The following is a 27,464-nucleotide window of genomic DNA, read 5'->3' as shown; positions in this document are numbered from 1 at the left end:
AGGTATAAAAAGATTACAGTATTAACAGCAAATAGACTTAGAGCTAGCAAGACAATACCTTGTGTAGACAATTGCACAGGCAGTTTATGGGACCATCAGGGACTCTAAAGGGCCAAGGGAAGCTACCTTTAGATATATTACATCTATTCCTACTCCATGTGGCCACACCAACTTCTAATAAGCTTATGTATGATTGACCAAATAGGGAACTTAAGCTAATCTTACAGCATGTGGTTTCTTCCCATAGATCCATGACCCACATAAAACACAAGTACTGATCATAGCAAACTTGTGTCAAATGTGCCATTTGTATTTATTTATACAGATTATAAGCTGTTACTATAGTTGAGCTCAATAAATATTAAACATAGCCCTTATATGCTTATACAGGTATATCCATATAATTTGAAGATGTAATGATTCAAATGGCCATTTCTAATATTGGTATATGGGAACCTCTGATTACAATTAGCAGAAGTAATTATAATATGAAAGAGGGTATTTTGGTCATTATTGGTAGGCTAGTAAAAACATAATGTCCTGTGTAAATATTTAAAAGAAGAGAAACTTGAAAAGGTATAAAAAATGACAGTGTTGGCAGTATACTGAAAATTAGATATAATTTCATAATTCCTTGGAAGATCCTATTTCTGCTTCTGCCACTGACTTGCAGAAAAATGACTAAGTCACTTAGCCTCTGTACATATCATGTGGTAAGAAAGATAATATTTTTGAAGTGCTAATGAATACAAATGAGAATTAATATTAAACTGTACTTCTGAATGTCCCTTTTGTCTTTATTTGCAGATTTAGCATTCTGTATTTATTAGGGTAACCTCAGTTTCTCTCTAAACCTTATTAGAGTCTCTTACGCCATTTCTGATGCGAAACATCTCTGAAAAGCAACACCTTTTGCACAGTTTAAAAGAACAAACCACTAGATTAAAATCAAACTTATTTGAACCAGCAACAAGAAAAGCAGTGTGCTATTTTATACTATACTTTCTTCTACCCATTGTAATTCACAAACTCACTATGTCAAAATCTTTTTATATTTACTCTTCAGACAGCTTTGTCTAGAATATTAATCTCTGAAACTAAACAACCATTTTTTCATGATTTTAAATGAATGAATTATAAAATGTCAATATGACAATCTCAAAACTAAAGCAAGCATCTTCACAATGAAATAAGTCTTCCCAAAAGAAATGTAAGAGCCCAGAAAGTTGTTTTCCAAACAACTACTAAATTATGTACCATCTGTATAAATCAGGTGACACTGAAATTGATGACTATAGCCATATTTCTTGCTATTATTATCTTCAATTATCAAGAAGAGCTTGGAACTATTATCAAATATTCCATAATACCAGGATAAAACAATGAAGGATAATATGTAAAGAATATTTAATCCAGCCCTAAACTCAAATATTCATACATTTTAAAATTCACTTTGTCTCTATAGAATTTATAAAGTTTTTATTCATTTAGTTTTTGAGAGAGAGAGAGAGAGAGAGAGAGTGCATGTGAGTGAGAGACAGTGACAGAGAATCCCATGAGGTGCAGAGAGAGGGAGAGAGAGAGAGAGGGAGACATAGAAGGAGAGAAAATGCAGAAACCAGACTGGGGTTCAAGCTCACCTGGAGCAGGCCTCGAGCTCACCCAATGCGGGGCTTGAACTCACCAACCGTGAGATCATGACCTGAGCTGAGGTCGGATGCTTAACTGACTGAGCCACCCAGGCACTCCTCTATAGCATTAATACATGGAAAATAATTCAAACACAAAGTTTAAATTTTTTCAATTGAGTTAAGATTTCAGTATTTTTCTTATGTGACACCTTTCTCAAAGAATGATCCATTCTTGGGGCGCCTGGGTGGCTTAGTCGGTTAAGCGTCCAACTTCAGCTCAGGTCACGATCTCGCGGTCCGTGAGTTCGAGCCCCGCATCAGGCTCTGGGCTGATGGCTCAGAGCCTGGAGCCTGCTTCCGATTCTGTGTCTCCCTCTCTCTCTGCCCCTCCCCAGTTCATGCTCTGTCTCTCTCTGTCCCAAAAATAAATAAACGTTAAAAAAAAATTTAAAAAAAGAAAAAAAAGAATGATCCATTCTTCCCTAGAGACCTTTTAGGCAGTGATAATAACTAAAATTCCTACATTTTAAATAAAGCTTAAGATGGGGAGTTATAATTCCCATTTCTAAAAGCATATATATAATTCAGTAATGAGAACCAAATTATTAGGAATAAAGCCCATTCTATGCTTCCACTTAACCTAGTGTATTTAACTATTTTATCTCTGCAAAGACAGAGAGATCTATCAAATGTGATCATCTATCCCAATCAACTTTCTCCATAGTTTTGATCCTAGGCCCACAGAGGTTAAATAATTTTCTCAAGGTGAAGAGTTACGCTAAAGAACATGTAGGTTTCTGAATTTCAATCCATTGTGCTAAATATGTGACATAAGAAAATTCTTTCTATTAAAAACAATGGAAACAAGTATTCTGAGTTCTACAATAAGTATATAAGGTCATGCACTTTTTAGATTATTAACTACCATTAACTAAAACTAGATTATCAACTACCATTAGCTAAAATTACTATTTATTGATGAACTACTAATACAAAGGAGGTCTTCTCCATAAGCTTTTAAATCTCATTAAAAGCTTAACAATACTTCAAAATAGAGACTGTTACTGCCATTCTACAAGTGAAAAACCTGAAGATCAGAAAGACTGTAAATCTTTTTTAAGATCAGTTAGTAAGTAGTATACTTGAGGTTCAAATCCAAATCTGAGAAACTCACACTGCATTCATTTCACCAGACTATTCTTTCTAAATATATTCAATCTCTTACTCATAAATCCCATTTCACTTCTAAATGTAAGCTGCTTCAAGAAAGCAGACTGATGAAAATATGGAATAGGTGAACACAGTGTAACAAGTATAAAACAAGAGGAAATCAAAGGTATAAAGTAAGTATATAAAGACTTAAAGTAAACAAAAACATAAGAATGATTCAATAATTGGACACTGACTTACTTAAGAGCATGTTAATAACTCACATGCAACATGCATAACAGTTCAAAGATTAAGAGAGACAAGAGTTAAAAATGAGGACATCCTTAGTCACACAAACTTTTGATCGGCAAACTTCGTATAAAGGGCCAGATAGTAAACAGCTCAGGCTTTGTGGCTACATATGGCCTCTGTTGCATGTTCTCCTTGGAATTTATTTCTTCACCAACCATTTAAAAATGTAAAACCCTACAACCCAGTAATTGCACTACCAGATATTTATCCAAAGGAGACCAAAATGTTGATTCAAAGTGGCACATGCACTCTAATATTTATATCAGTGCTATCAACAATAGCTAAATAATGGAAAGAGCCCAAATGTCCATCAGTTAATGAACAGATAAAGAAGATGTGGTATACATATGCAATGGAATACTATTTGGAAACCAAAAAGAATGAAATCTTACTATTTGCAAGAATGTGCGTGGAACGAGTGTATTATGCTAAGTGAAATAAGTCAGTCAGAGAAAGACAAATATCACAGGATTTCACTCATATGTGGAATTTAAGAAACAAATCAGATAAACACAGGGGAATGGAAGGAAACATAAGATAAAAACAGAGAGGGAGACAAACCATAATAAGACTCTTAAAGACAGGGGAGCCTGGGTCGCTCAGTCAGTTAGGTAACCGACTTTGGCTCAGGTCATGATCTCACACTTTGTGGGTTTGAGTCCTGCGTCCGGCTCTGTGCTGACAGCTCAGAGCCTGAAGCCTGCTTGGGATTCTGTGTGTGTCTCTCTCTCTGCCTCCTCTCCCCCACTCACACACATGCTTGCTCTCTCTCCCTCTCTCTCTCTCTCTCAAAGACAAAACATTTTAGGGGCACCTAGGTGGCCCAGTCAGTTAAGCATTCGACTTCGGCTCAGGGCATGATCTCACGGTTCATGGGTTCAAGCCCCGCACTGGGCTCTGTGCTAACAGCTCAGAGCCTGGAGCCTGCTTGGGATTCTGTGTCTCCCTCTCTCTCCGCCCCTTCCCCGCTCACATCTGTCTCTGTCCCTCTCTCAAAAATAAATAAACATTAGAAAAAATTTTTTAATAAATGAAACATTTTTAAAAGAAGAGAAAGACTCTTAAAGACAGAGAACAAACTGAAGGTTGTTAGAGGGGAAGTAGGTAGAGGAATGGGCTAAATGGGTGATGGGCGTAAAGAGGGCACTTGTTGGGATGAGCACTGGGTGTTATATGCAAGTGATGAATCACTGGGTTCTACTCCAGAAATCAATATATACTGTATGTTAACAAACTTGAATTTAAATAAATAAATTTAAAAGAGAGAGAGAGAGAGAGAGAGAGAGAGAGAGACAGAGAGGTGGAGAGGGAGCCATACAAGTGTTCAAAATAAATAAAAAATAAATAAATAAAAATGTAAAACCATTCTTTGCTTGGGAGCCATTAAAGAAAACAACAACAACAAAGAGGTGGGGAGGGCTGGATTTTCCATTAGGCCTAGTTTGCCATTTAAAGCCAAGCACACACACACACAAAACCCCAGAGAGCCAACCATCTTCAGCAAGTGAGCTACTGTAAGGATCACTGGTAAAAAGGTAGCCAAATTTAATTCACACTTGAATAGTCTGTGACTATTCATATGAAAGCTATACTTACTTGTTTGTGTTCAACTGTTGACTACTTCTGGTTGTTTTTTTATCTATATTTTGAAAACTGAATTAAAAAGTATTCATCAAAAATATCTGTTTCCAAATCAACACTGATAACTTGTCATTAGATGAACAAAAGGATAAACCATCCACAATGGGAACTTTCTGCATTTACACTTAATTTAAATCAATGCCCATGTTTAAAAGATTACATATGTATACATATAATTACACAAAAAACCCAACACTACAATAAAGGCAAATTCAAAATAATCATATACATAGCGTAGTAACATAAAGTAACTTTTATCATCCTACTCTTGCCACATTCAATCACTCTCAGTTGGACATAAGGAAAAAAGTGTCCCATTTAGAAATTAAGCAACATACTCTTAAATCACCTGTGGGTCAAAGAAAAAAATAACAATAGAAATTTGAAAATATTTTTAAAAATTTTAATTATTTTAATTACAATTAAGATAGGACATTGTCAAAACTTATGGGATGCAACTTAAAATTGGTGCTTAGAGAGAAATTTAAAGTTCACCAGGCATATATCAGAGAAGAAGCAAGGTTTAAAATCAATGATATAAAATTCTTTCTGAAAAAGCTTTAAAAACAACAGCAAAAAAAAAAAAAAAACCCACAAAAAATACAGGATGTAAGAAATTATCAAACTAAGTAGAAATCAATAGAAAAAAACCAAACATATCATTAGAGAAAAAAGCAAAACAAAACAAAAACAACCAGACTCATTCTTGGAAATGGTAAATGAAAATGATAAACTCTTAGCAAGATAAAAGGAGTAAACAAAAATAATCAGTATCAGGAATGAAAAGAAGGACATTACTACAGGTACCACAGGTGTGGAGAACAATATTAAAAAGTCATTATGAACAACTTTATGTTAATACATTTGAAAATGTTGATAAAATGTACACATTCCTTGAAAAACACATCTTACCAAAACTGACATAAGAAAAAATAGAAAATATCAAGAGTCCAATTTCTATTAAAAAGATCAGATCCAGAATTTAAAACCTTCCCATGTCCTCTTTTACTCCCAACTCAACCCTTGCACACCCCTCAAAAGACTCTAGACCCAGAGGGCTTTGCTGGTAGAATTCTAACAAAGATTTAAAATAGAATGAATACCAACTTTATACAAAACCTTCCAGAGAATAGAACTTCCCTGCATAACCTTGCTACCAAAACCCAAAAGGCATTGTAAGAAGGAAAAACTACAGGTATACATGTCTTGTTTAACATAGAAAAAAATTCTGAAATAAAACACTGGCAAATTTAATCCAGCAATATATAAAGAGGCTAGTAAAAATTCCAGGGAGAAAGCATTTGTTTGTCAGACTGGAAAGGCTAGGAATCTTGACCACAAATCTCATTAAAATATTCTCACACAGGGAAGCAACAGTTTCCCTAAGGAAAAATAATATACTCTTAATAGCATAAGGAATAATGGATGCAGGGTTGCAAAAATGAAAACCACATACATAAAGGAAGGTTACAAGTAGATGGCAGGTGCTCCATACATTCCAACCCATTCACTTGTTCTAGGAATATAAGTATACTCTTTACGTGAGAGATGAGCAGTTACAGAGATGAGAGCCTAGAGCAAATTTTCCAATCAACCAACAGGAACAAAGACATCCCTACTTTCTAATACCAACTTCTTGAACAGAAGTAAGATATGACCTATGAAACACCCCATCAGTTTCCTTTCTACCCATGTCAATGTTCCACACTTCTGCTGTCTCAGTCAAATTTTCCACCAGAAGAGTCATGCTTTGGCTCTAATCCATCTGGGAAAATTACTGCATAGCTCAAAAAAACAGATAATCCCTAAATTAATTATACATTCTTTGTGGTTTGTAAATGTATAGTTTACAGCTAGCATCTAAATTCCAGAAGAAATTTCTTCTGTTTTCCTGAATCAAACAAACAACCTTATTACTAGGTCACAAAGTCACATTTGAATTTTCTTTAAGTTGTAATCTCAAAAATAAATGGACCTAGAACAAAAATGAATTAAGTTAAAAGGAAAGCTGTCAATTAAGTACTCTTTAGATTTTACAAGTTCTGTCCAGTTGCAACATCTGGCCTACTTATGGTGTACTGCTCAAGGGCTTTTGAACAAGTTTCAATAATTTTCTAGGTATTTTCTGCTAAATGTCAACCATGACTGAGAGGCAATGTGGCAGATTCAAATTCCAAGAAGCAAAAATTCTGTGAACCGACAGTAATTTCATATTAGTAAAGGTTGAGGTAAAACAAACATGAAGCATGTAAAGGCATTCCTATAGAATGGCAGGCTAAGAAAGTGATGATCTCTAAGTTTTTAAAAGAAAGACTATGACATATTTACCTAACATGCTGGCAATTAACAGGCAAGAAAGCGATGTCTGCAGAAAGACAAGTAAGAGCACAGAGAAAACATGGGAAAATAAGCAGATGTACGTTGGTTCCCAAACCAAAAAATTCAATCATTAATTTAATCTAGGTCAGTATCACCTCATGCCTAGATTAATACTATGTTTCCTAGTTAATTTCATTCCAATGAGGCACATGCCCCAAATTCACCTGAAAATCTAAATCTTACTCAACCATTTTCAATGTGCCATTCCTCTGCTAAAAATCCAACCATACCTCCCTATTACTACCAACAAAGTCTAAACTAAACTCACATCGTGTCAGAATCACGATGATTTGACCTACTCTAGTACTTCTGGAAAGGAGAATTGTGGGTTAAATATGGCTACACATTCTTTGCAGTTCCTCTTTCTCTGCCCTGAATATGGAGTGTCCCTTTCACTTGCATACGCTAGTAGAAGGTGGCAGAAGGGACACTGTGTGACTTTGGATACTTGGCCTTTTTCTGCTCTTGCCCTCTTGGAACACTACTATGTAAGACACCTGGACTATCCTGCTGGAAAAGCTACATGGAAGGGAGCAACTGACGACCCCAGCTAATGAGTGAGGTCATCTGGACTGCCTTACCACAATGTAGAAACCACAAGAGCAACCCCAGATTAGAAAAACAACCCAGTTGAGGACAACTTAATGAAATTTTGTTTTAAGTCACTGGGTTTTTACTTTATCTTATATTACATATATGTTTGTGCGTGTGTGTGTGTGTGTGTGTGTGTGTGTATACACATAATTTTACGTTGTATATAAACCCAATTTTTAAAAAGAATGCAGTAAGAAAACAAACTTTAATACAAAACCTCAGCTTTTAAAAAATAGGTAACAAATGTGAACAGACACCTCACAGAAGAATGGCAATTAAGCACATGAAAAAAATGTTCAACATCATTAGCCATGATAGAAATGCAAACTGAGGGGCAGCTGGGTAGCTCAGTCCATTGAGCATCAGACTCTTGATTTTGGCTGAGGTCATGATCTCATAGGTCAGAAGTTCGGCCTGCATCAGGCTTTGCACTGAGAGCACAGAGCCTGCTTGTGATTCTTCCTCTTTCCCCTTCTCTCTGCCCCTCCCCCACTAGTGCTCTGTATCTCTCTCAAAATAAATAAACATTGGGGCGCCTGGGTGGCTCAGTCGGTTAAGCGTCCAACTTCGGCTCAGGTCAGGATCTCGTGGTCTGCGAGTTCGAGCCCCGCGTCGGGCTCTGGGCTGATGGCTCAGAGCCTGGAGCTTGCTTCCGATTCTGTGTCTCCCTCTCTCTCTGCCCCTCCCCTGTTCATGCTGTGTCTCTCTCTGTCTCAAAAATAAATAAACGTTAAAAAAAATTTTTAAATAAATAAATAAATAAATGAACATTAAAGAAAAAAAAAAGAAATGCAAGTTGAAGCTACAGTGAGATAATACTACATTTCTGTTAAAACAGCTAAAATAAAAATAACTAACAATAGCAAGTGCTAAAAGTGAGAGCAACTGGAACTCCCAAGCATTGTTGGTAAGAATGCAAAACAATGCAGATAAACTGAAAAACATTTGGGCAACTTCTTAAAAAATTAAAAATGCACTCAAATGACCCAGCCACCCCACTCCTAGATATGTACCCGAGAGAAATAAAAACTTATGTTCCTGCAAAGAGCTATAGAGCAAATGTTATAACAGCTTTGTTCATAATTGTCCAAAAACAAAAACAACCTTAACATCCTTTAACTGGTCAATACATCAAAAAAAAAAAAAAAAAGACAACAATACTGTGATACATCAATACTGTCGAATACTACTCAGTATTAAAAAGGAATTAAGGGGCACCTGGGTGGCTCAGTCGGTTGAGCGTCTGACTTTGGCTCAGGTCATGATTTCACAACTCTGTGAGTTCGAGCCCCACACCGGGCTCTGTGCTGATGGCTCGGAGCCTGGAGCCTGCTTCAGATTCTGTGTCTCCCTCTTTCTGTGCCCTTAACCCACTCGCATTCTGTCTCTGTCTCTCTCAAAAATAAATAAACATTAGGAAAAAAAAATTTTTTTTTTAATAAAAAAATAGAAAGGAATTAAAATAATACTCAGGAAAAAGAAAAAAAACTACCAATACACACAATAACATTAATGAATCCCAAGTACATTATACTAAATGAAAAAAAAAAAGATACAGGGGCGCCTGGGTGGCTCAGTCGGCTAAGCATCCGACTTCGGCTCTGGTCATGATCTCACAGTCCGTGAGTTCGATCCCGCGTCGGGCTCTATGCTGACAGCTCGGAGCCTGGAGGCTGCTTCAGATTCTGTGTCTCCCTCTCTCTCTGACCCTCCCCTGTTCATGCTCTGTGTCTCTCTGTCTCAAAAATAAATAAACATTTTTAAAATTTTTTTTAAAAAAAAGATACAAAAGGAGACAAACCACATTATTCTACTTAGGAACAGAATAAAATGCAGGAGAGAAAATAGATCAGTGGGTATTAGGGACAGAAGGTAAGGCTAGAATTTGACCACAAATGGGCACAACAGAATTCTGGTGGGAGGTAGAATTCTTCTATAATTTGATTGTGGTGGTAGTTACACGACTGTAAGTATTTGCCACAATTCATACACCTATGTGCTAAAAAAAAAAAAAAAAAAAAAATTTAATGTATAAAAATTATTCATCAATAAGTCAGTATTAGACACACACACACACACACACACACCCCAACCTCCCAAACTTTGTGCATAAACATTTGTATCCCTCAGAATAATGATTTTTAAATTATTTTCCTAAATATGTAGTACAATCAACAAAATTATCAAATTCTAGCTGAAGAACTGGTTAGATGTTTTTAAAACTAGTGTCCTAAATCTTAAAAATTGTAATTTCAAGCTTCTGAGTTGCTTTCCAAACCCAATCCATATGCCTCATCTGAAAGAAATGACCTAGTTTTACAGACATATGAATTACTCCTTTTTGGTCTAGCTTATGAACACATTTTTTTTTTTTTTAATAAGAAAAAGACATAGCAAATTGGGTACAAAATGTTACAATGAGAGGGGGAAAAAACACCAACACCAGTAGCACATCTACTGTTCTTCCTTTCATGCCAGGGTTTCTAAAATGGAATCCCTCTGGCTAAAACACAAATGTCCCTACCCGTAAAGTTGATGGAAAGACCTGAGGAGGTTTTTGTCCCTAATGAGGGAAAATAATTACTTATTTATTTTCCTAAAATTACAGCTCTCTCTATAAAAACTAACTCAAACCGTGTTTTCAGATTATATTTACAATATTAAAGCATGACGTACTGTCTCAGCTCTTAGTTGTCTCTACATTTGAACACAGTAGTTGAGAATTTAATTTCAACACAAATGAATATAAATAAAGTGGCTTACAAAAACCCAAAGATCACTCCACAGAAGAAACAACTATTATTAGAGGCAAGCTTTCTTTCATACAACACAAACAAAATACTTGGCAGTCAGAAATAAACCAACTGAAGTATCAGTATTGAAGTTGGAATGAGGAGAAAAACAATCAATTACTTACGAGCCTAAATTGTTAAGAAGCAAAATCTTTTCCGAGGAGCAATGATTCCCAGGATGTAGAATAAGATTTTACTACAATCAAAGCATATCCCCAATTAGCCCAGCATCTACTCTTGGCGATCTCCTACATGAGATTTTAGTTGAGATTTCTGAATCAGTGACTTCTCTCTGGTTTCTATTCGCAGAGGCAACACATTTCATCAGAGTCCAGACTTTCAGGTCATACTGCTAGGAAGCAAAGTAAGCTCCACCACTTGTGGAAAGTATAACTTTGGGAAAAATTAAATTACTTAATATCCCTTTCATACCTCATCTGTAAAATGGTTATAAAAATAGTACCAGCATCTCATAAAGAAATTTATGAAATTTAATGAGATAATCCACGCAAAGCCCTTGGCACAGTACCTGGCACATGATAAACTTGATAAATGATAGCTATTATTATTAACCTCTAAATTATCAACCTTTGGGGCGCCTGGGTGGCTCAGTCGGTTAAGCGTCCGACTTCGGCTCAGGTCATGATCTCACGGTCCGTGGGTTCGAGCCCCGCGTCGGGCTCTGTGCTGACAGCTCAGAGCCTGGAGCCTGTTTCGGATTCTGTGTCTCCTTCTCTCTGTGACCCTCCCCCGTTCATGCTCTGTCTCTCTCTGTCTCAAAAATAAATAAACGTTAAAAAAAAAAAAAATTGAAAAAAATAAAATAAAATAAATTATCAACCTTTGATTCTCATAACAAATGACTGAGTAAGACTCTATTGAGAGATCACCTTCTCCATGATACTCCCAGGCTCCCGCCCAAAAGGAAATAAAAGGATATATAAATGCAAGAAGTTCTCTGTCCACTTTCTAATCCCTAATTACTTTGTATTTTACCGCATGGTACTATTCTACAAATGACAGGAATAATTTTTCATTCATTGTATAAAATTCTTAAAACCTAGCATTTTCTTCCATAGAACATAAAAGGACCAAAAATAATATTATGGTGAAGAAAAAAGTTGAGAGAAAGAAGTGAGTTCCAAAGAAAGTGCACGAGCAGTGGCAGTGGGGAGGTAAGGGAATCAGAGAACCATAGAAGTCTTCCCTCAAGCTCCAAAAGCATGTGAGTCTGCCAACTACATTCTTTTTTCACAGACTGCTACTCAGCTTCCACACCCTAGCATTCTCCCTCTCTCCTTCCCCATCTGCTCTGAAGGCTCTATGCAGAGTAGGATGCTTTCACCTTCTACTCCTCAATGTATCTTTCTCAAAAGGGAATGAATTCTGTCCTCTTTTTCTCTACACTACCTCTCTTAGGGTCAATTACCAACTCTAGAGTAATGACTCTTCATCTCAAATCTTCAAATTCTAGCTTGAGAGACAGCAGGCACTAAACACATAATCACCTTCATATATAAAGCAGAGGAACTAGAATTTAGGAATTATTTGTTCCCTGAAAATACAAGATTTTGTATTTCCTAACAGGTGATGCCTTCCAACATACATGGCACATTTTTTAATAGACTAGAAGCAGTAACAATAACAATTCCCTAGGTTCCAGATCCAGCTGTTTTATTTAATGATGAATTTTTGTTTCTTTATTTTAATAAGTTATATTTAGACTGACTCAGCCTCCCAATTATTATAAATGTCATTGTTATAGTTCATATAATAAAAATTTTAATATGTGCTAATTTAAATCATACAAAGTTTGTATTTAATGTATCAAAATTATTCAAAATGCTGAAGACAACTATAAATGAAGTATAAAAACATAAATTAAATGGCATGGTTTTTCTATATTAAAATCTATGTGCAAAATAAGTTTTGATACTATGAAGAAATTATTTATATAGAATTGGTATAAAAAGTATCTCACTAAAATATTTAAATTTTTACAAAAACAGTTTAAAAAAATCATTAAGTATTTTTTAATCGATGAATGAAGCCCTGAAACTAAAAACAAAGTACAATACTTCATCATTCTTCCTTCATTTTCAGAACCTACCGGAGAGATTCAGCCATTCGCCTCAAATCTTCATTTTGCTGTTTTAAGCGTTCAAGCTTTGCCAGAATCTTGGACAGTTCTCGGCTAGAGTGATCAGGGTGGTCATTATCTCGTACCAAGTGACCACCTATATAAAACAGCAAGGTCCCCCAGGCAAAAAGAATGAGCATAATCCAACGCCAGGAACCAGTCCATGGCCGCATTTTCAGATTTTCAACTCACTCCCCTGGCTTCCCGGAGCTCAAAGAATTGGAAACATCTTAAGTCTGTTTGTAGCTAGTGCGTAAGCAGTAGCCTTTTGTTGTTTCAACACATCATGCTTCAGAGAATTTGTGTCTCTGGTAGTCCTGTAGTGAATCTTTCAAGGAGATCCTCCTGGTGGTATGAGTAAGAAGCTTTACTGTCTTGTGCTTCATGGACTCTACATGCTGTGGAAAGAGTAAGAAACGTATTTAAATTATTTAGGATATGGTAAATAGCATATGCTGAGATTCATGGAGTTGGAGGAAACACTCTGGTGTTGACTGGCAGATAACCTAACTGCCTAATAATAAGTAAAAGGCAAAAGCTTTCATATCTGCCCATTAAATCAACTATGTATATATACTAGGGCTCTACCAGATTAATTAATTAGCTCTAAGCTTGAAAGTCCTCTAAGTGCCATCATCACTTTTCCTTCATACATCATTGTCAATAGATCATATATGGAGATCAAAAGACTGTATCTTTGAATAAGCAATCAAAACCAAACAAAATGTATTCAACTACATATTTTGGTCTAATGTTTCCATTAACTCAAACAGAAACATGTTCTCTGTATGAGTGAATTCATTCCTGTAAGATCTTGACTCCATCCCCCTCCATCTCACTACTCAACTGCCTTTATACTACTTAACCCTGCAGGTGACAGGCAGAGTGTCACTGATAAATTCTAAAAGTGATGTGTATGTTAGCTAATAAGCAAAGGTTATCACAGCCATTAAGCAGCAGGTAACCACTCCATATATCACAAGCAAAGGCTCATAAAGATTAGGCTAGATTATCCGTTCCTCAATTTATTAAAAAATACCAATAATTGCAACATAAGCCTATACCAATTATATCTTAGTCACTGTGCATCTTAATTATAAGTGCACATACTTTCTCAGGCGTGGCTGTGGGTTTCATTTGTCACTTTATCATCTGGCTTAGAATCCCCTTTAGAAACAAAACAGTTTTTTCCCCAAGAAAAAAATTATAGGCAGATCAAAGATCAGTCATATGATGCCTACTTTTCATGCTATATAGAAAAATACAGGTATTCAGAGTTTCCTAGTTAAAAAGCAAATTAAAAAATGAATCCACTGATGGTTTAAGGTATGGATTTAATTCAGTAAGTCAACAAAAGAAGCTATTAAATCTGAGTTAATAATATTGTGGGTGACAATATATGCAACATTGTAAATTGCTGTTATACCATATGCTGAATCTATAATATAGTCTAGTTAATTCCAAACTATACCAATAAGATATTAATTTTTTTAATCTTTCCCTTCATAGCAAAAGTTAACTTAGAAACATAACTGTGATAAACAAAAGAGAAGATAGCTTTCTAAAGACATCATTTAAATAACAATAAAAAGATGTGTTGTAACATTTTATTAAAATTAAAATTAAAAATTATAATTTTTCAAAGCCAGCAAAACTATAATAACTCAAATAGAAACAGAAGTCTACAGAAACATAAATCTTGTTACATAAAATACCTTAAATTCTTATAAACCATCATCAAAAATAACCAAAATATTAAATTACCACATTTCACAATGTAGTAATATTGACATTACAGAAGTTGTAAAAACTCATTAAAAATTGTTTTAGGAGATGGGGCACCTGGGTGGCTCAGTTGGTTAAGCATCCGACTTCAGATCAGGTCATGATCTCACAGTTCGTGGGTTCGAGCCCCATGTTAGGCTCCATGCTGACATCTCAGAGCCTGGAGCCTTCTTCAGATTCTGTGTCTCTCTCTCTGCCCCTCCCCTACTCATGCTCTGTCTCTCTCTCTCTCTCTCAAAAATAAATAAAAGCATTTTTAAAAAAATTGTTGTAGGAGCAAAACATGGTCATTTTCTTAATAGCATCATTTGCACTTTTCTTTTAAGTTTATTTATTTATTTTGAGAGAGCGCACGAGCATGTAAGCGTGAGTGGGGGAGAGGCAGAGAGAGAGGGAGAGAGAATCCCAAGCAGGCTCCATTATGTCAACCCAGAGCCTGATGCGGGGCTCAATCTCAGGAACCATAAGATCATGATCTGAGCCAAAATCAAAAGCTGGATGCTTAACTGACACAGCCATCCAGGCACCCCTGCATTCTGTTTTTGGAAGAGAAAGCTTCCCAATTTTATTGTTCTTGGCTAGTATTTAAACATTAAATCAGAAAAAACATACCAAGCTGAACATCAAGTAGTTTTCTATGTAATTTTCCTTAGCATGGCTTAAAAGTTGGTATAGAATTTTTTGCCCTATCCATAATGCATGCCTGCTTCCTTACTGTGTTTACTGCCTATTGTTTGAACTATGAACTATCTCTGTTAAAATGTAAACTCCATGATATTTCTCCATTTTGTTCACTGATGTATTCTAAGTACTTAGAGCAGTATTTGACCCTTAGTAGGTACTAATAAAATTTTTGGATAAATAAGTGAATGAGTGAAGGATATCATACATGACGTATGGTAGTAGGATATATTACACAATTCATGCACATTAGCCTCAGGTGCCATTTTATACTCCACTTAAGAAAGCGAATCTGAATGTAGAAAGTAAGACAGTGCTATTATGAGGAAAACAGTTCAAAAATAAAAGAAATCCATAAGCTTTAGGATTTATTATTATCAACACATGTCTCACAAGACGCCCTCAAATATTTAAAATATATTGGTCTACGGGGCACCTGGGTGGCTCAGACAGTCAAGCATCCAACTTCGGCTCAGGTCATGATCTTGCGGTCTGTGAGCTCGAGCCCCGCGTTGGGCTCTGCGCTGACAGCTCAGAGCCTGGAGCCTGCCTTGGATTCTGTGTCTCCCTCTCTCTCTGCCCCTCCCCTGCTTACACTTCTATCTGTCTCTCTTTCTCTCAAAAGTAAATAAATATTAAAAAAATTACAATATATTGGTCTAAAAGGCCATAACATCAACTTATGGTTACCTTTCAAACATGAGAAAATGATTTTCTCAATATTAGTGAAAATATTTCAAATTTATTAGTAAGAAAGATTTCAACATTAACTACATGAGCTAATTTCTGACTAAAATGTGTATAGTAGTGTTTGTTGAGATTTCTTCTAAGAGTGGGTTAAGTATTTATTAATTCATTCTTATTTGAGATTCACATACCACCTTTCATCTGCAGAATATATATATATATATATTTTTTTCAGAATATTAAGTGGATTGAAATGTGTCAGGCTTCCTTACACAAATTTATTTAATTAGTGATACCACTTTTTTTTTTAAGGTAATGGGTATTTAAATGATTTTTTTTTTGTATTTACAGAGATTCTTTGGGTTACATTTGCTTAATGTCTCTGAAACAAAAAAATATATATGTAATTTTTCAAAGTAATTTCTTGAATCTGAAAGCTAAAGTATATAATCAGTAAAACTGAGAGCTTTAATAAAGTTGCTCTGAGGCTTAGATGGCGTTAATATATAATGCACTTACTATAATGCTGGGCCCATAAGAGGTGCTCAATAAAAGGTAATACTATTTTAATGCTGATACGATATGGAGATTAAAAAATATGGGTACTAGAATAGGCAAAGCCTAGAAGGCAAAGCCTAGACTAGGGTGTTGTTCTGCTATATCACAGCTAGGTAACCTTACTGAAGTTCAATTTCTTTTTCTGTAAAATGGATATAATACATACTACCTCTCCCACAGAATACTAAAAGAGGCGTAGACAAAATAATCTTGGGAAGCAGTTAGCATATCGCTAGTGAATTTTTCTTATGCTACATATGTTAATGCTGTTACATTATTTTAGACTCATTTATAATATTTTGTATAATTTATATACCATATATTATTATAGGCAGTTTCTAAAATAGCTGCCAATGATCCCGGTGTCCTGTATTCATGCCCTGTGTAATCTCCACCTCCTGAATGTGGGCTGGACCTAGTGACTTACTTCTTAGATAGAATACAGCAAAGTGATATGATTTCACTTCTGAGATAAGTTTACAAAACACTGATATTTCTTTCTTGCTCACATTCTCTCTTCTTGTTTACTTTGATGCTGCCATTTGAAAAGGCCCATGTGGAATGGAACTGAATCTGCCAATGACCACATGAGTATGCCTGGAAATGGATCCTGCACCTGTCAAACTTTGATGTGACTACAGCTTGGTTCACATTTTGATTTCAGGCTTTTGAAAGACCATAAGCCAGATGATCTAGCTAAGCCATGCCCAGATTCTTGGCCAGCAGATAATAACTGTTTTAAACCACTCAGTCTTAGGGCAATTTGTTATGTAACAATAGATAATTAATATACATGCCAACTTCCTACTGGGGCTGAATGCCTGGTCTTCAGTTTATGTGTTATTCTTTCTGTTCACAGCAAGTTGTCCAAAGTCTAAGGCACGGAGTAGGCATTCCAGATACCAGACAGAATTGAATCTTAATCACATTTTCTTATATATCCTGCTAACACATCTTACAAATACCATAAAAGTTAAACTCAATTTATAGCTTAGTTTTATACCATACTAAAAGTGTAAAGGCCATTTTTCTTAATGTTTGCTAAACAGAGTTCCACTTCCAACCATGTCAGAATAACTAGTACTAGATTTGCCCTCACACGTAAACAACTAGAAAACCTAAATATTCAGAAAAACTGTTTTCAGAGATTGGGCAATGGTCAGGCAAGACTGTGATGCCTGAGATGAGATTAACAATCAAAGGTAAGCCCTATAATTACTCCAGCTTTCTGCCTAAAATTTACTGAACACCCCCACAAAAGGGGAGAACCCAGGCAAAGCACAGCTATCTTCCTGAGGTGATAAGATAGAGACTACAGTTTAAAAGTTTAAGGGGAGAGGATCTACAAGTCAGTATATTAAAGAGGAGGGACTTGCCCAGAGAAAAGGATCCAAAAATTGGCATAAGGGATGCTTTAGTCTTTGGCTAGATACTAGGCTCTACATGCAGAAGTCTCACAAGGCTGGCAAAGAACAATTATCAAGGAAAGAAAAATCAAATACTAGGTAACTGAAAAATGAACATCTCTCAGAGATCGTATAAAGGGGGAAACCTAGGAGTCCCACCCAAAGAAAATGAAAATGCCACATAGAAAATCTAGAGCATTCAGCAGAAAGCCAAGAAATAAAACATCTTAGAAGTTAAAGTTAAGTAAGCCGTAGAGTAGGGATCAGAAAATTGTCTCTAAAGAGCAAGATAATAAATATCACAAGCTATGTGCAACACATACAGTCTCTACCATATATTTTTGTTTTTATTTTTTATTTCTTTATAGCCCTTTAAGAATGTAAAATCCAATTTTAGCTAAAAAGCTATACAAAAACACTCTGTCGACCAGCTTTAGCTCATGAGTCAAAAGTTTAATGACTCCAGCCATAGAATAAAGATTAGGCTGACAAAAGGTATAACAAAACTTAAAAACAAGCTACAAAAGGACCAAGGTGATCCAAAAGTAAATTAAATGTCTATCAAATTCTTTCAAGAAAGACAACAAAATACAGTCAACAATATAAAGTTCACACTCTCCAACAACTAATCAAAAATTACAAAGAACACTGAGAGAGATCATCTTGTGATGCAGGCATCCAATGACATGCTAAAGGCTAAGGATGTACTAGAATATTGAGCAAACAATCTTGGCACTCCAAGTCCCCACACCAAGAATAAGGTAGCAGCATTCGACTACTCCAAGAGTTTTAAGTCTCTGATTCAGTGAAGGGAACAACTGCAAAAACAACAATTCAATCACTGACTGGAATGACCCCATCCCCATCCATACATAAACAAACAGCCTCAAAGAAGAAACGTGCCCATTTCTGGGCATAACCATTCACCTCAGTCTTTACTGCTCTGTCCTTAAAATGTCTGGCATGCAACATAAATCATGAGACAAAAAAAACAAGATGTAACAAACCATTTTCAAGAGATAAAGCAAACACCAGAACCAGAATCATAAATGAACTAGATGTTAGAACTACCAGACAGAAAATTTAGAATAATTATAACTAAACATTAAAAAATCTGTGATAAATGTGGACAACATACATGAACTAATGGATTCAGCAGATGAAATACCAAATAAACAAAAATAAAATATCAGAGGACCTTAAACAGGCCTATAAGAAAACTGGACAAAAGTGAAAACGAATCAGTGAACATGACAAGAGGTCACAGATATTATACAAAATAAAACGTGAAGAGGAAAAAAAGACTGGGAAAAAAAGGAACTCAAAAGCTGTGGGAGGATGATCTGAAACATATGTAACTGGAGCTGCAGAGAGGATAAAAAATGAGGCAAAAAATACATTTTAAAAGATGTTAGCTGAGAATTTTCTAAAATGAATGAATGATAAACCACAAATCTAAGAAATGAAGAAAACTGCTGGAAGGATAAATTTAAAAGGTAGGCAAAGCTGCTGAAAAACAAAGATAGAAAATCTTGCAGGTAGCTAGGGAAAAAACATACAGATAAAGAATAAGAACATACTTCTTATGAAAAACAATGTCAACCAGAAGACAATGGAGCAACGTCTTTAAAATAGTGGGTAGGGAGGGGGCGCCTGGGTGGCTCAGTTGGTTAAGAGTCTGACTTCGGGTCAGGTCATGATCTCACAGCTAATTAGTTCGGGTCCCGCATCGGGCTCTGTACTGACAGCTCAGAGCCTAGAGCCTGCTTCAGATTCTGCCTCTCCCTCTCTCTGCCCCTCCCCAGCTCACATTCTCTCTCTCTCTCTCTCTCTCTCTCTCTCTCAAAAATAAATGTTAAAAACATTAAAAAAAAAAAAATACTGGGTGGGGAGAATGGGAGTGGGGAGAAGGTCAACTTACAACCAGTGAAAATATCTTCCAAAAGTTAGTTGTTTCCAGGAGAAGAAAAGGGGGGAGAGGGTGCTGAAAAATACTCTGTGCCAGCAAAACTGCACTACATATAAAAAGTTAAATGAAGTCTTTCAAGTAGGAGGAGGAGGATACTATGTAGAAATAATGGATCTACACAAAGAAAAAAATAGCACCAAAAGTGGTAAAATCTAAAGAAAATAACGACATATTTTCCCTTAACTTAATAACAATAAATAGCTAATTCACAAATGGCAATAATGTATCACTAGGTTTACAAATCTGTAGAATATATGACAAAACACAAAAGGAGAGGAGGGAGGAAATGGGAGTGCACTGTAGTATAGTTCTCACTATATATTAGACTGAGAACTTAAAAATGTATATTGTAAGCCCTAGAGCTGCACTGTCTGCTTCAATTGTCACTAGCCACATGCAATTATTTAAATTAGAATGGAAAGCCTGGGTGGTTCAGTCGGTTGAGCTGCAGACTTCAGCTCAAGTCATGATCTCACGGGTTCGTGAGTTCGAGACCCACATCAGGCTCACTGCTGTCAACGCAAAGCCCGCTTTAGATCTCTATCCTCCTCTCTCTCTGCCCCTCCCCTGCTCAGTGTTCTCTCTCTCAAAAATAAATAAAACATTAAAAAATTTTTAAATTAGAATTAAAATTATAAATGTATCCTCAGTCATAATTCAATCGTTCAATAGCCACTTGTGCCTATGGCTACCACTGTGAATGGTACAGATTTGGAACACTTCCATCATCTCATTAAGTATCAGCCAGGATTCTTCCAGAGCAACAAATAATTTAGAAAATAAAAATAAGTATGAAAAATCCCATAGTGGAGACAAAATTTTTTAAAAAGTGTAATTCAAAATATGAAACAGAAAGGATGAACATAAGATATCTAATTTAGATATCTTTGGGCTTTCTGAGATAGGAGATAATTTAGTATCTTGAAAAGACAGGGGAAGTTTCACAGTTGCAATAGAGAAGGGAGCACATTTGAGATAGGAGAAATGGTATGAGCAAAGGTCTTTGTTCATTATGGTGACCATTTCTGAAACGAACTCTCCTGTGCCAGCAGTTAGTAGTTTACCTTCTAATAAGTTACTTCACTCAGTGTAGTTATTTATATACTAAGCTCTATTTATTTTAAAATATATAGTATGGTTCTTATCATCATTTGTAATAGAGAACACGTGGAACAAATCTACCAGGTACTTTATCTGTATAAAACACCATAATTCGATCACTCATTCACTCAAAAAATACTTAATAAGTCACTATCATATAAAAGACACTGTTCTAGGCAGTGGATTGTAGCAGTGACCAAGACAGACTAAAGTCTCTGCCCTCAAGAGGTAATATTCTAATGCATTCTAATTGCAAAGGAAAATAATTGAACAGAAACAACCTCATAAAAGCCTCTTCTTGCAGCAACCAACATACTGAGTGATACAGTGAGAAACTGAATATGGACTATACCACCTAATAATACATTTCTAAAAGAACTAGTTTAATTATTCTGTTAAAAATAACAACAAATGCAGTACCATTCATAACAATGTCAAATGGACTATTCTTATCTCTAACAAATACGTAAATGACCAATAGCCACTTCCTTTAGCATATGACTATGTGCAGATGTTTCCAAGAATTACATTCAAGAGGCTTCACTTTATTGCTAAGGCCAAAGATGAGCACATGAAAATATGCTACAGAACTGACTAAGGGTCAGAACAAAGACTTGTTCTGCTATGAACCATGTTTGTGAGAGGGTGGTGTTCTAAACTCAAAAATCAATCAGTACTTATTTAACTAATATAAGTATGTATACACTTATACATTGTGCAAAGGGAAATATGGCATCATATATCCAGTATTTACATGAACATGCCCTTTGATGAGAAATTCCACTACAGGAATTTTAACACATGAACAAAATGCATTTACAACATTTTTCCAATATTTCCATGCTGGAAAAAAATATAACTGCCCATTAACAGAAATATGGCTTAATTATTTATGAATTACTTTTACCCCCATAAAACAGTGCTTTTAGCATGATGCCAATAAGGAGGAAAATGTGACTCCGAAGAAAGTCAGTTTAAAACAAACCCCTAAGAGCTGATGATAGCATACAAGAAAACTAAAACAATTACTAAAAATGTATGCCAGGATTTAAATTTGAAAACTGGAAAAGAAATAAAAACCACAACAAAAAAAATGCAACTTCTATAACTAAAGAAAAAAAAATCAAATGTTTAAAAATTGTCTTGGAAAAGATTAAAGAGCAGATTAGATGCTACAGAGGAGAAGTTCAGTGGATTTGAAAACAGTGTAATAAAAAATATCATCACAAGGAAAAGACAATTTAACAACTGTATGGTGACAAATATTAACTAGACTTATTGTGGTGATCGTTTCATAATATATACAAATATCAAATCATGATATTGTACACCTGAAATTAATATAATGTTATATGTTAATTTTTAAAAATTATCCAAAGAGAAAAATATTCAGAAAAAAAATCTGAAGGAGATTTGATAAAAAAGAAAAATTTAAAGCTGCCAATTTATAGCACTAACCCTAGGTTAGATATTATGGTGCTGCACAGCTAGCACCAGAGCTGTATCATCATGAACTGAAAACTTTTGGGTATAAATCTCAAATAAAAGTCATCCATCATCACTGCAAGAAAGCAATTTACATCATTACCTTCAGGGCCAGGAATCCACCAGCATTTCCCCATTTTGGCACTCAGCTTGAAAAAGGATTTCTCAGAACAAAATCTGTCATCCAACTTAAAGTAATGTACACTGAAAATAAGCTTAGTCATAGGCATATGCAGAATTTCCAATGTATTTTACAATACAAATAAAATCATAATTTAGAAGGGAAAAATAATTACAGAGAAAAATGCAAACATGGTAAAAAGAATTTCAGGGGGCTTCTTAGAAAAAAGTACAAATTAGTGGACAATCGAACATCTTTTAAAAGTGCTAAAATAAAAAAAATGGCAAAACTACACTTTGTTATGTAGTGAAAATATTTTCAAAGATAAAAGCAGTTTTCTGTGAACTTAAGGTTTCACTTAACTTGGGTAAATACCCTAGAGTGGGACTGTTGTGTCATAAGGAAAATGTGTGTTAGAAGGAGAACGGGGAGGGGGAGGGGGAGGAGGAGCCAAACTGTACTCCAAAGTAGCTGCTCATTCTGACTTATCCCCAGCAATGAATGAGAGTTCCTCTTATTCCACAATCTTCCCAGCATTTGGGACTCTCAATTTTTTAAAGCAATTCTAATATTGTGTGGTGGTATCTTGGTGTGGTTTCAATTTGCATCCAGTTTCCCTAATAACAAATGACATTAAGAAATGTGATTATGTTTTCATGTGTTTATTTGCCATCCATATATCCTCTTTGGTGAAATGTCTATTGTGATCTTTTTGCCATTTGTATATTAGACTGTTTATTGTTGAGATTTAAGAGTCATTTATATAGTCTAGATACAAATACTTTTATCAGGTATGTGACTTTTCAAGTATTTTCTCCCAGTCTGTAACTTACCTTTTCATTCTCTTAAGAGTGTCTTACATACAACAAAAATTTTAAGGTTTTTGATGAAATACAATTTATTCTTTTCTAATTGTGGTTTTGATATTATATATAAAAGTTCAATCCCAAATCCAAGGTCACATATATTTTCCCCTATGTTTTCTTACAGTAGTTTTAGGATTCAAAGTTAAAACTACACTTACCCCAGATTGCCACTCCTAGATATCAACTCAAGAGGTAAAAAAGCTTATGTTATCACAAAATCTAATACTCAAATGTTTACAGTAGCTTTATATATAATAGCAAAAATCTGGAAAAAATTGAGATGGCCTTCAACAGGGAATGAATTTAACTTTGACAAAACCAAGGAATATTACTCAGCAATAAAATGGAAGGAGATTCAAGATGCAAGGAGAGGCTGATTACAAAGGGGCCACAGGGGAAATTTTTACAGTGATGGAACAATTCTAAAGGGTACTGAAGAAGGGCACATCATCTCTGTAGTATGCATCTGCAAACCCATACCTTCATTCTAATAGTGAGAAAAATGCCAGAGGATCATTCAACAAAACACCTGACCCATACATACTCTTCAAAACTATCAAGGTCATAGAAATCATGAAACAACTAAGAAACTGTCAAAAGATTTGAAAAGACCAAGGAGACATAATGAGTAAATGCAATATGGTATCCTGGATTAGATCTTAGAAGAGAAAGGGACACTGCCCCAAATATGACTTGTAGTTTAATTAATAATATTGCACCACTGTTAATTTATTAGTTTGACAATTTACCAAAGCTATGTAAGATATTAACATTAGGGAAACATGGGCAAGAAATATATGGAAACTTCTGTACTTTCTTCACAAACTTCCTGTAATTCTAAAATTATTCCAAAATAAAAGTTTCTTTTTTAAGATAAAGGGAAAACAAGTACATCTTCAAAAATCAAAAGCTGAAAGAACTTGTAGGTGGCAGATATGTATTACAAGATATATGTAAAAGGATGTTTTTCAGGATGATTGTAATTGGATATGTGAACATAAACAATGGATTTAAACAGACATATTAAATGTATGGTAAGTATAATTGAAACTTCCTCATATTAACTTATTTTAAAATAAATGATTCTTTTATGACAAAGTATCATGGGACATATAACAATGTCATAAAATGTATGACAATAATAATAAAGGATGACAGGAAGAAAAAGGAAAGATACAGTATTGAAGTTCCTACATTATCCTTCAAGAAGTATTACAATATTTGAAAGTTTGGTGAAATAGGTAAAAAGGTTCAAAATGTAAACCCTACCCATGAAATATAAAACAGATAAGCATTAGAAAAAAAAATGGATACAAGTTCCTTGAAGAGACCTATAAAATTAATAATATTTCAGCTGAACTAATCAAGGGGAGAGAGAAAAATAAGACATAAGTTGCCAATATTAGGAATGGAAGAGGGAGCATTACTACAGATGCTACAAAAAGATAAGAGAATATGGTAAGCAACTTTGTGTCAACAAATACAAAGCCAGACCTGAAACTGGCAAACTTCATTCCTTTATTTTTACAAGCAGCCTCCACACTAGGTGTGGAGCCTAAGAAGAAAGGCATAAATTTCTTAAAAGAAACAAAAACAAAGCTCAATCAAAAATTAACAATCTGAATAGCTGTATAGCCTCATAACTATTAAAGATGTTGAATATATATTTATAAACCTTCCCAAAAAGAAGACACCAGGCCCATTTGGCTTTATTTGTGAATTCTACCAAACATATGTACAGAAGATGTAACAGGAATTTTATATAAGTTTTTCTAGAAAAGAAAAAAAAATTAGCTTCATGAAAAGCTAAATATATTTTGCCATATAACTCAACAATTCCACTCTTAAAGGGAAACAAAAACCTACGCAAAGTCTTGAACAAGAATGTTCACAGCTACTTTATTATAAGAGCCAAAATTTTGAAAAAATTCAAGTATCCTACAACACATAAATGAATAAACAAATTGTGACACATTCATGTAATAGAATAGTATTCAGTAAAAAGAAACAAACTACTAATATACACAACAACATGGATGAATCTCAATAACATGCCTGGCAAAAGATACCAGGGACAAAAAAAGTACACATTAATATGAAATTTTAGAACAAAGAAACTAATACATAGTGCCAAGGAGCAACCTGTGACTGATGAAAAAGGGGAATGACAGGTACATGAAGTTATAAATTTGAGAAAAAGCATCTAACTGTACATTTGATATGGGCACATTTACTTGATGCAAATTATGCTTCAATAAAGTTGAAAAACATTTTAAGAGAAAGTTTAAACAGTCTCCAATTTGTGAATGTAATTGCAAAGGTCAATAACCGAAGACTGCTAATTCACTAAATGGCTAAATTATGTGCTTGCATTTTGGATATCAATGAAATTTTTTTTTCAGCAAAATCACTGTACATTCTTTTCTGAATAAAAAATTTCAAAGGTAATTATTCTATTGATATAATCAATTCAATCCAACTGTAACGTGAAGATTGTATTTCTCATACATTTCAAAAACTGTAAATACCGATTCAAATCACTAGTAATACAATTAACAAACCATAGAGAAATTGTGTTGAATCTTTTTAGTAGTCTAACCCTTTCTCAAAACAAAAGAAATAATCACAAATATTCAAAATAATGATTCCCTAAATTAAAATACATACTAGTTATTATTACTATAAAATATATAGTTCAGAGGGTTATCATCTTTAGAAGAATTTACTTTCTTCCTGGAAAGAGTAAAAACCAAATTATTACTACAGACTGTTTCTTGAAGTAATTCACTGTAAAAAACTGAAAACTACAACAGAAAAGTAAAATAATTTATTCAACAAATTTAAACAGATTTAATTAATGATTACCATAATGTAGCAGGGGTTAAGTATACCTATTACATTTTAAAGGCATCATGTTGATAAAGGGAAACATAAATAAAACTTTTAGAGAAAAGCTAGTTATCTATTATAAAGTACAAATATTTAAAAAGCCCCTATACATACAGAGTTCAATTCAATCCTAGTTACCAAACACACAACGCTTTAAATGTCTCCTCATTTGATCTGTATTCATTTTCAAATTAAGTACTGTTACAGAATTTATTTAAAATATTTCTCACTGTCTAGCCTCCATATATGGAAAAAGGGCAGTTTATAAAATTATGTGTTTATTAATTTAAAAAAGTAGAAAAAAACAAGTAAAAATAGTATCATAAATTAAAATGACCTTTTAATGTTAGTTGAAATCAACTTTTATTTATGTTAAAGCACTTGGTAAAACCAAATAAACTGAAATGTAAAATAAAGGGAGGGAGGAAGAAAGTGGAAAAAGGGAGGTAAGAATGCCAGGGAGGGGGAAGCAGGGGAGGGGAAAGCAGGGAAGGGGAGGGAAGGACAGAAAAGGAAATTTTCATATAGCCCCTACTAAGACTATAAAATTCAATTTTAATTCATTACTTACAGAGTCATCTATCAAACTTTCACATTGCTTATCAGTAAGGTCACAGTATATGCACATATGAATTTAAAATGCTAGGCATCCTGAATACATAAGCACAAAATACTCTATTTAAATTCACTGAAACGAGCCAATATCTTAGAAATTAATCTTCCTCATTATGAAGTGCAAACAAATAATCACATTTATGAGGTCTCTATCAGGAGTATCTCACTCACCTTAACTCAAGATAACACACCAGGTTGTGTTTACTGATGCAATTAATTTGTACTATTCAAACGGGTCCAGAAATCTGGCCTTGGCATCTGTACTTTTGGCCCTGAATAAATTAAAACTGCTAAAAAGCGGTAATATAAAAAATTCAAATAGAATGTATACCCTTACCATTTTGTCTGATTAGCCAGTACTACACAATATTTATTTGATTGGTTTCTTTAATGACTAGCTATAAATATATGCGCAGGTTACCCAACTATAAAATGGTTGGTAAACATTTTCACCGTAAGGATCACATGAAATAATGTATGTACAGGAGATTTGTAAACTGCAATGCAATTTATAAGTATCAGTTACTATTATCCTTCCCATGGTCAATAGAAACTAGGTATACTACCCTTACGCCAACTTCTTATCTATCATGGGACCTTTGTTCTTGCTACTCCTTCTACCTGGACTGCAATTCCTTTGGTTCATTCTTGTAATTCAGATCT

General features: G+C 34.7%; 1 protein-coding gene across 9 annotated transcripts in view; it reads right to left on the bottom strand.

Moving 5' to 3' along the window:
* The window catches only part of FUT8 (fucosyltransferase 8), a 312,495-nt gene that overhangs the window by 147,279 nt on the left and 137,752 nt on the right, over positions 1 to 27,464 (bottom strand). For all 9 annotated transcript variants that reach the window (XM_058739354.1, XM_058739355.1, XM_058739348.1 and 6 more), the window contains one exon: positions 12,609 to 13,036. In XM_058739354.1, the coding sequence (XP_058595337.1) occupies positions 12,609 to 12,811 (203 nt within the window). In that variant the 5' untranslated portion in view covers positions 12,812 to 13,036. The remainder of the gene's footprint in view (positions 1 to 12,608; positions 13,037 to 27,464) is intronic.

Source organism: Neofelis nebulosa, chromosome 7 (genome assembly GCF_028018385.1).
Source record: "Neofelis nebulosa isolate mNeoNeb1 chromosome 7, mNeoNeb1.pri, whole genome shotgun sequence".
Taxonomy (NCBI): domain Eukaryota; kingdom Metazoa; phylum Chordata; class Mammalia; order Carnivora; family Felidae; genus Neofelis; species Neofelis nebulosa.
This window is presented reverse-complemented; position numbering and strand designations above follow the sequence as displayed.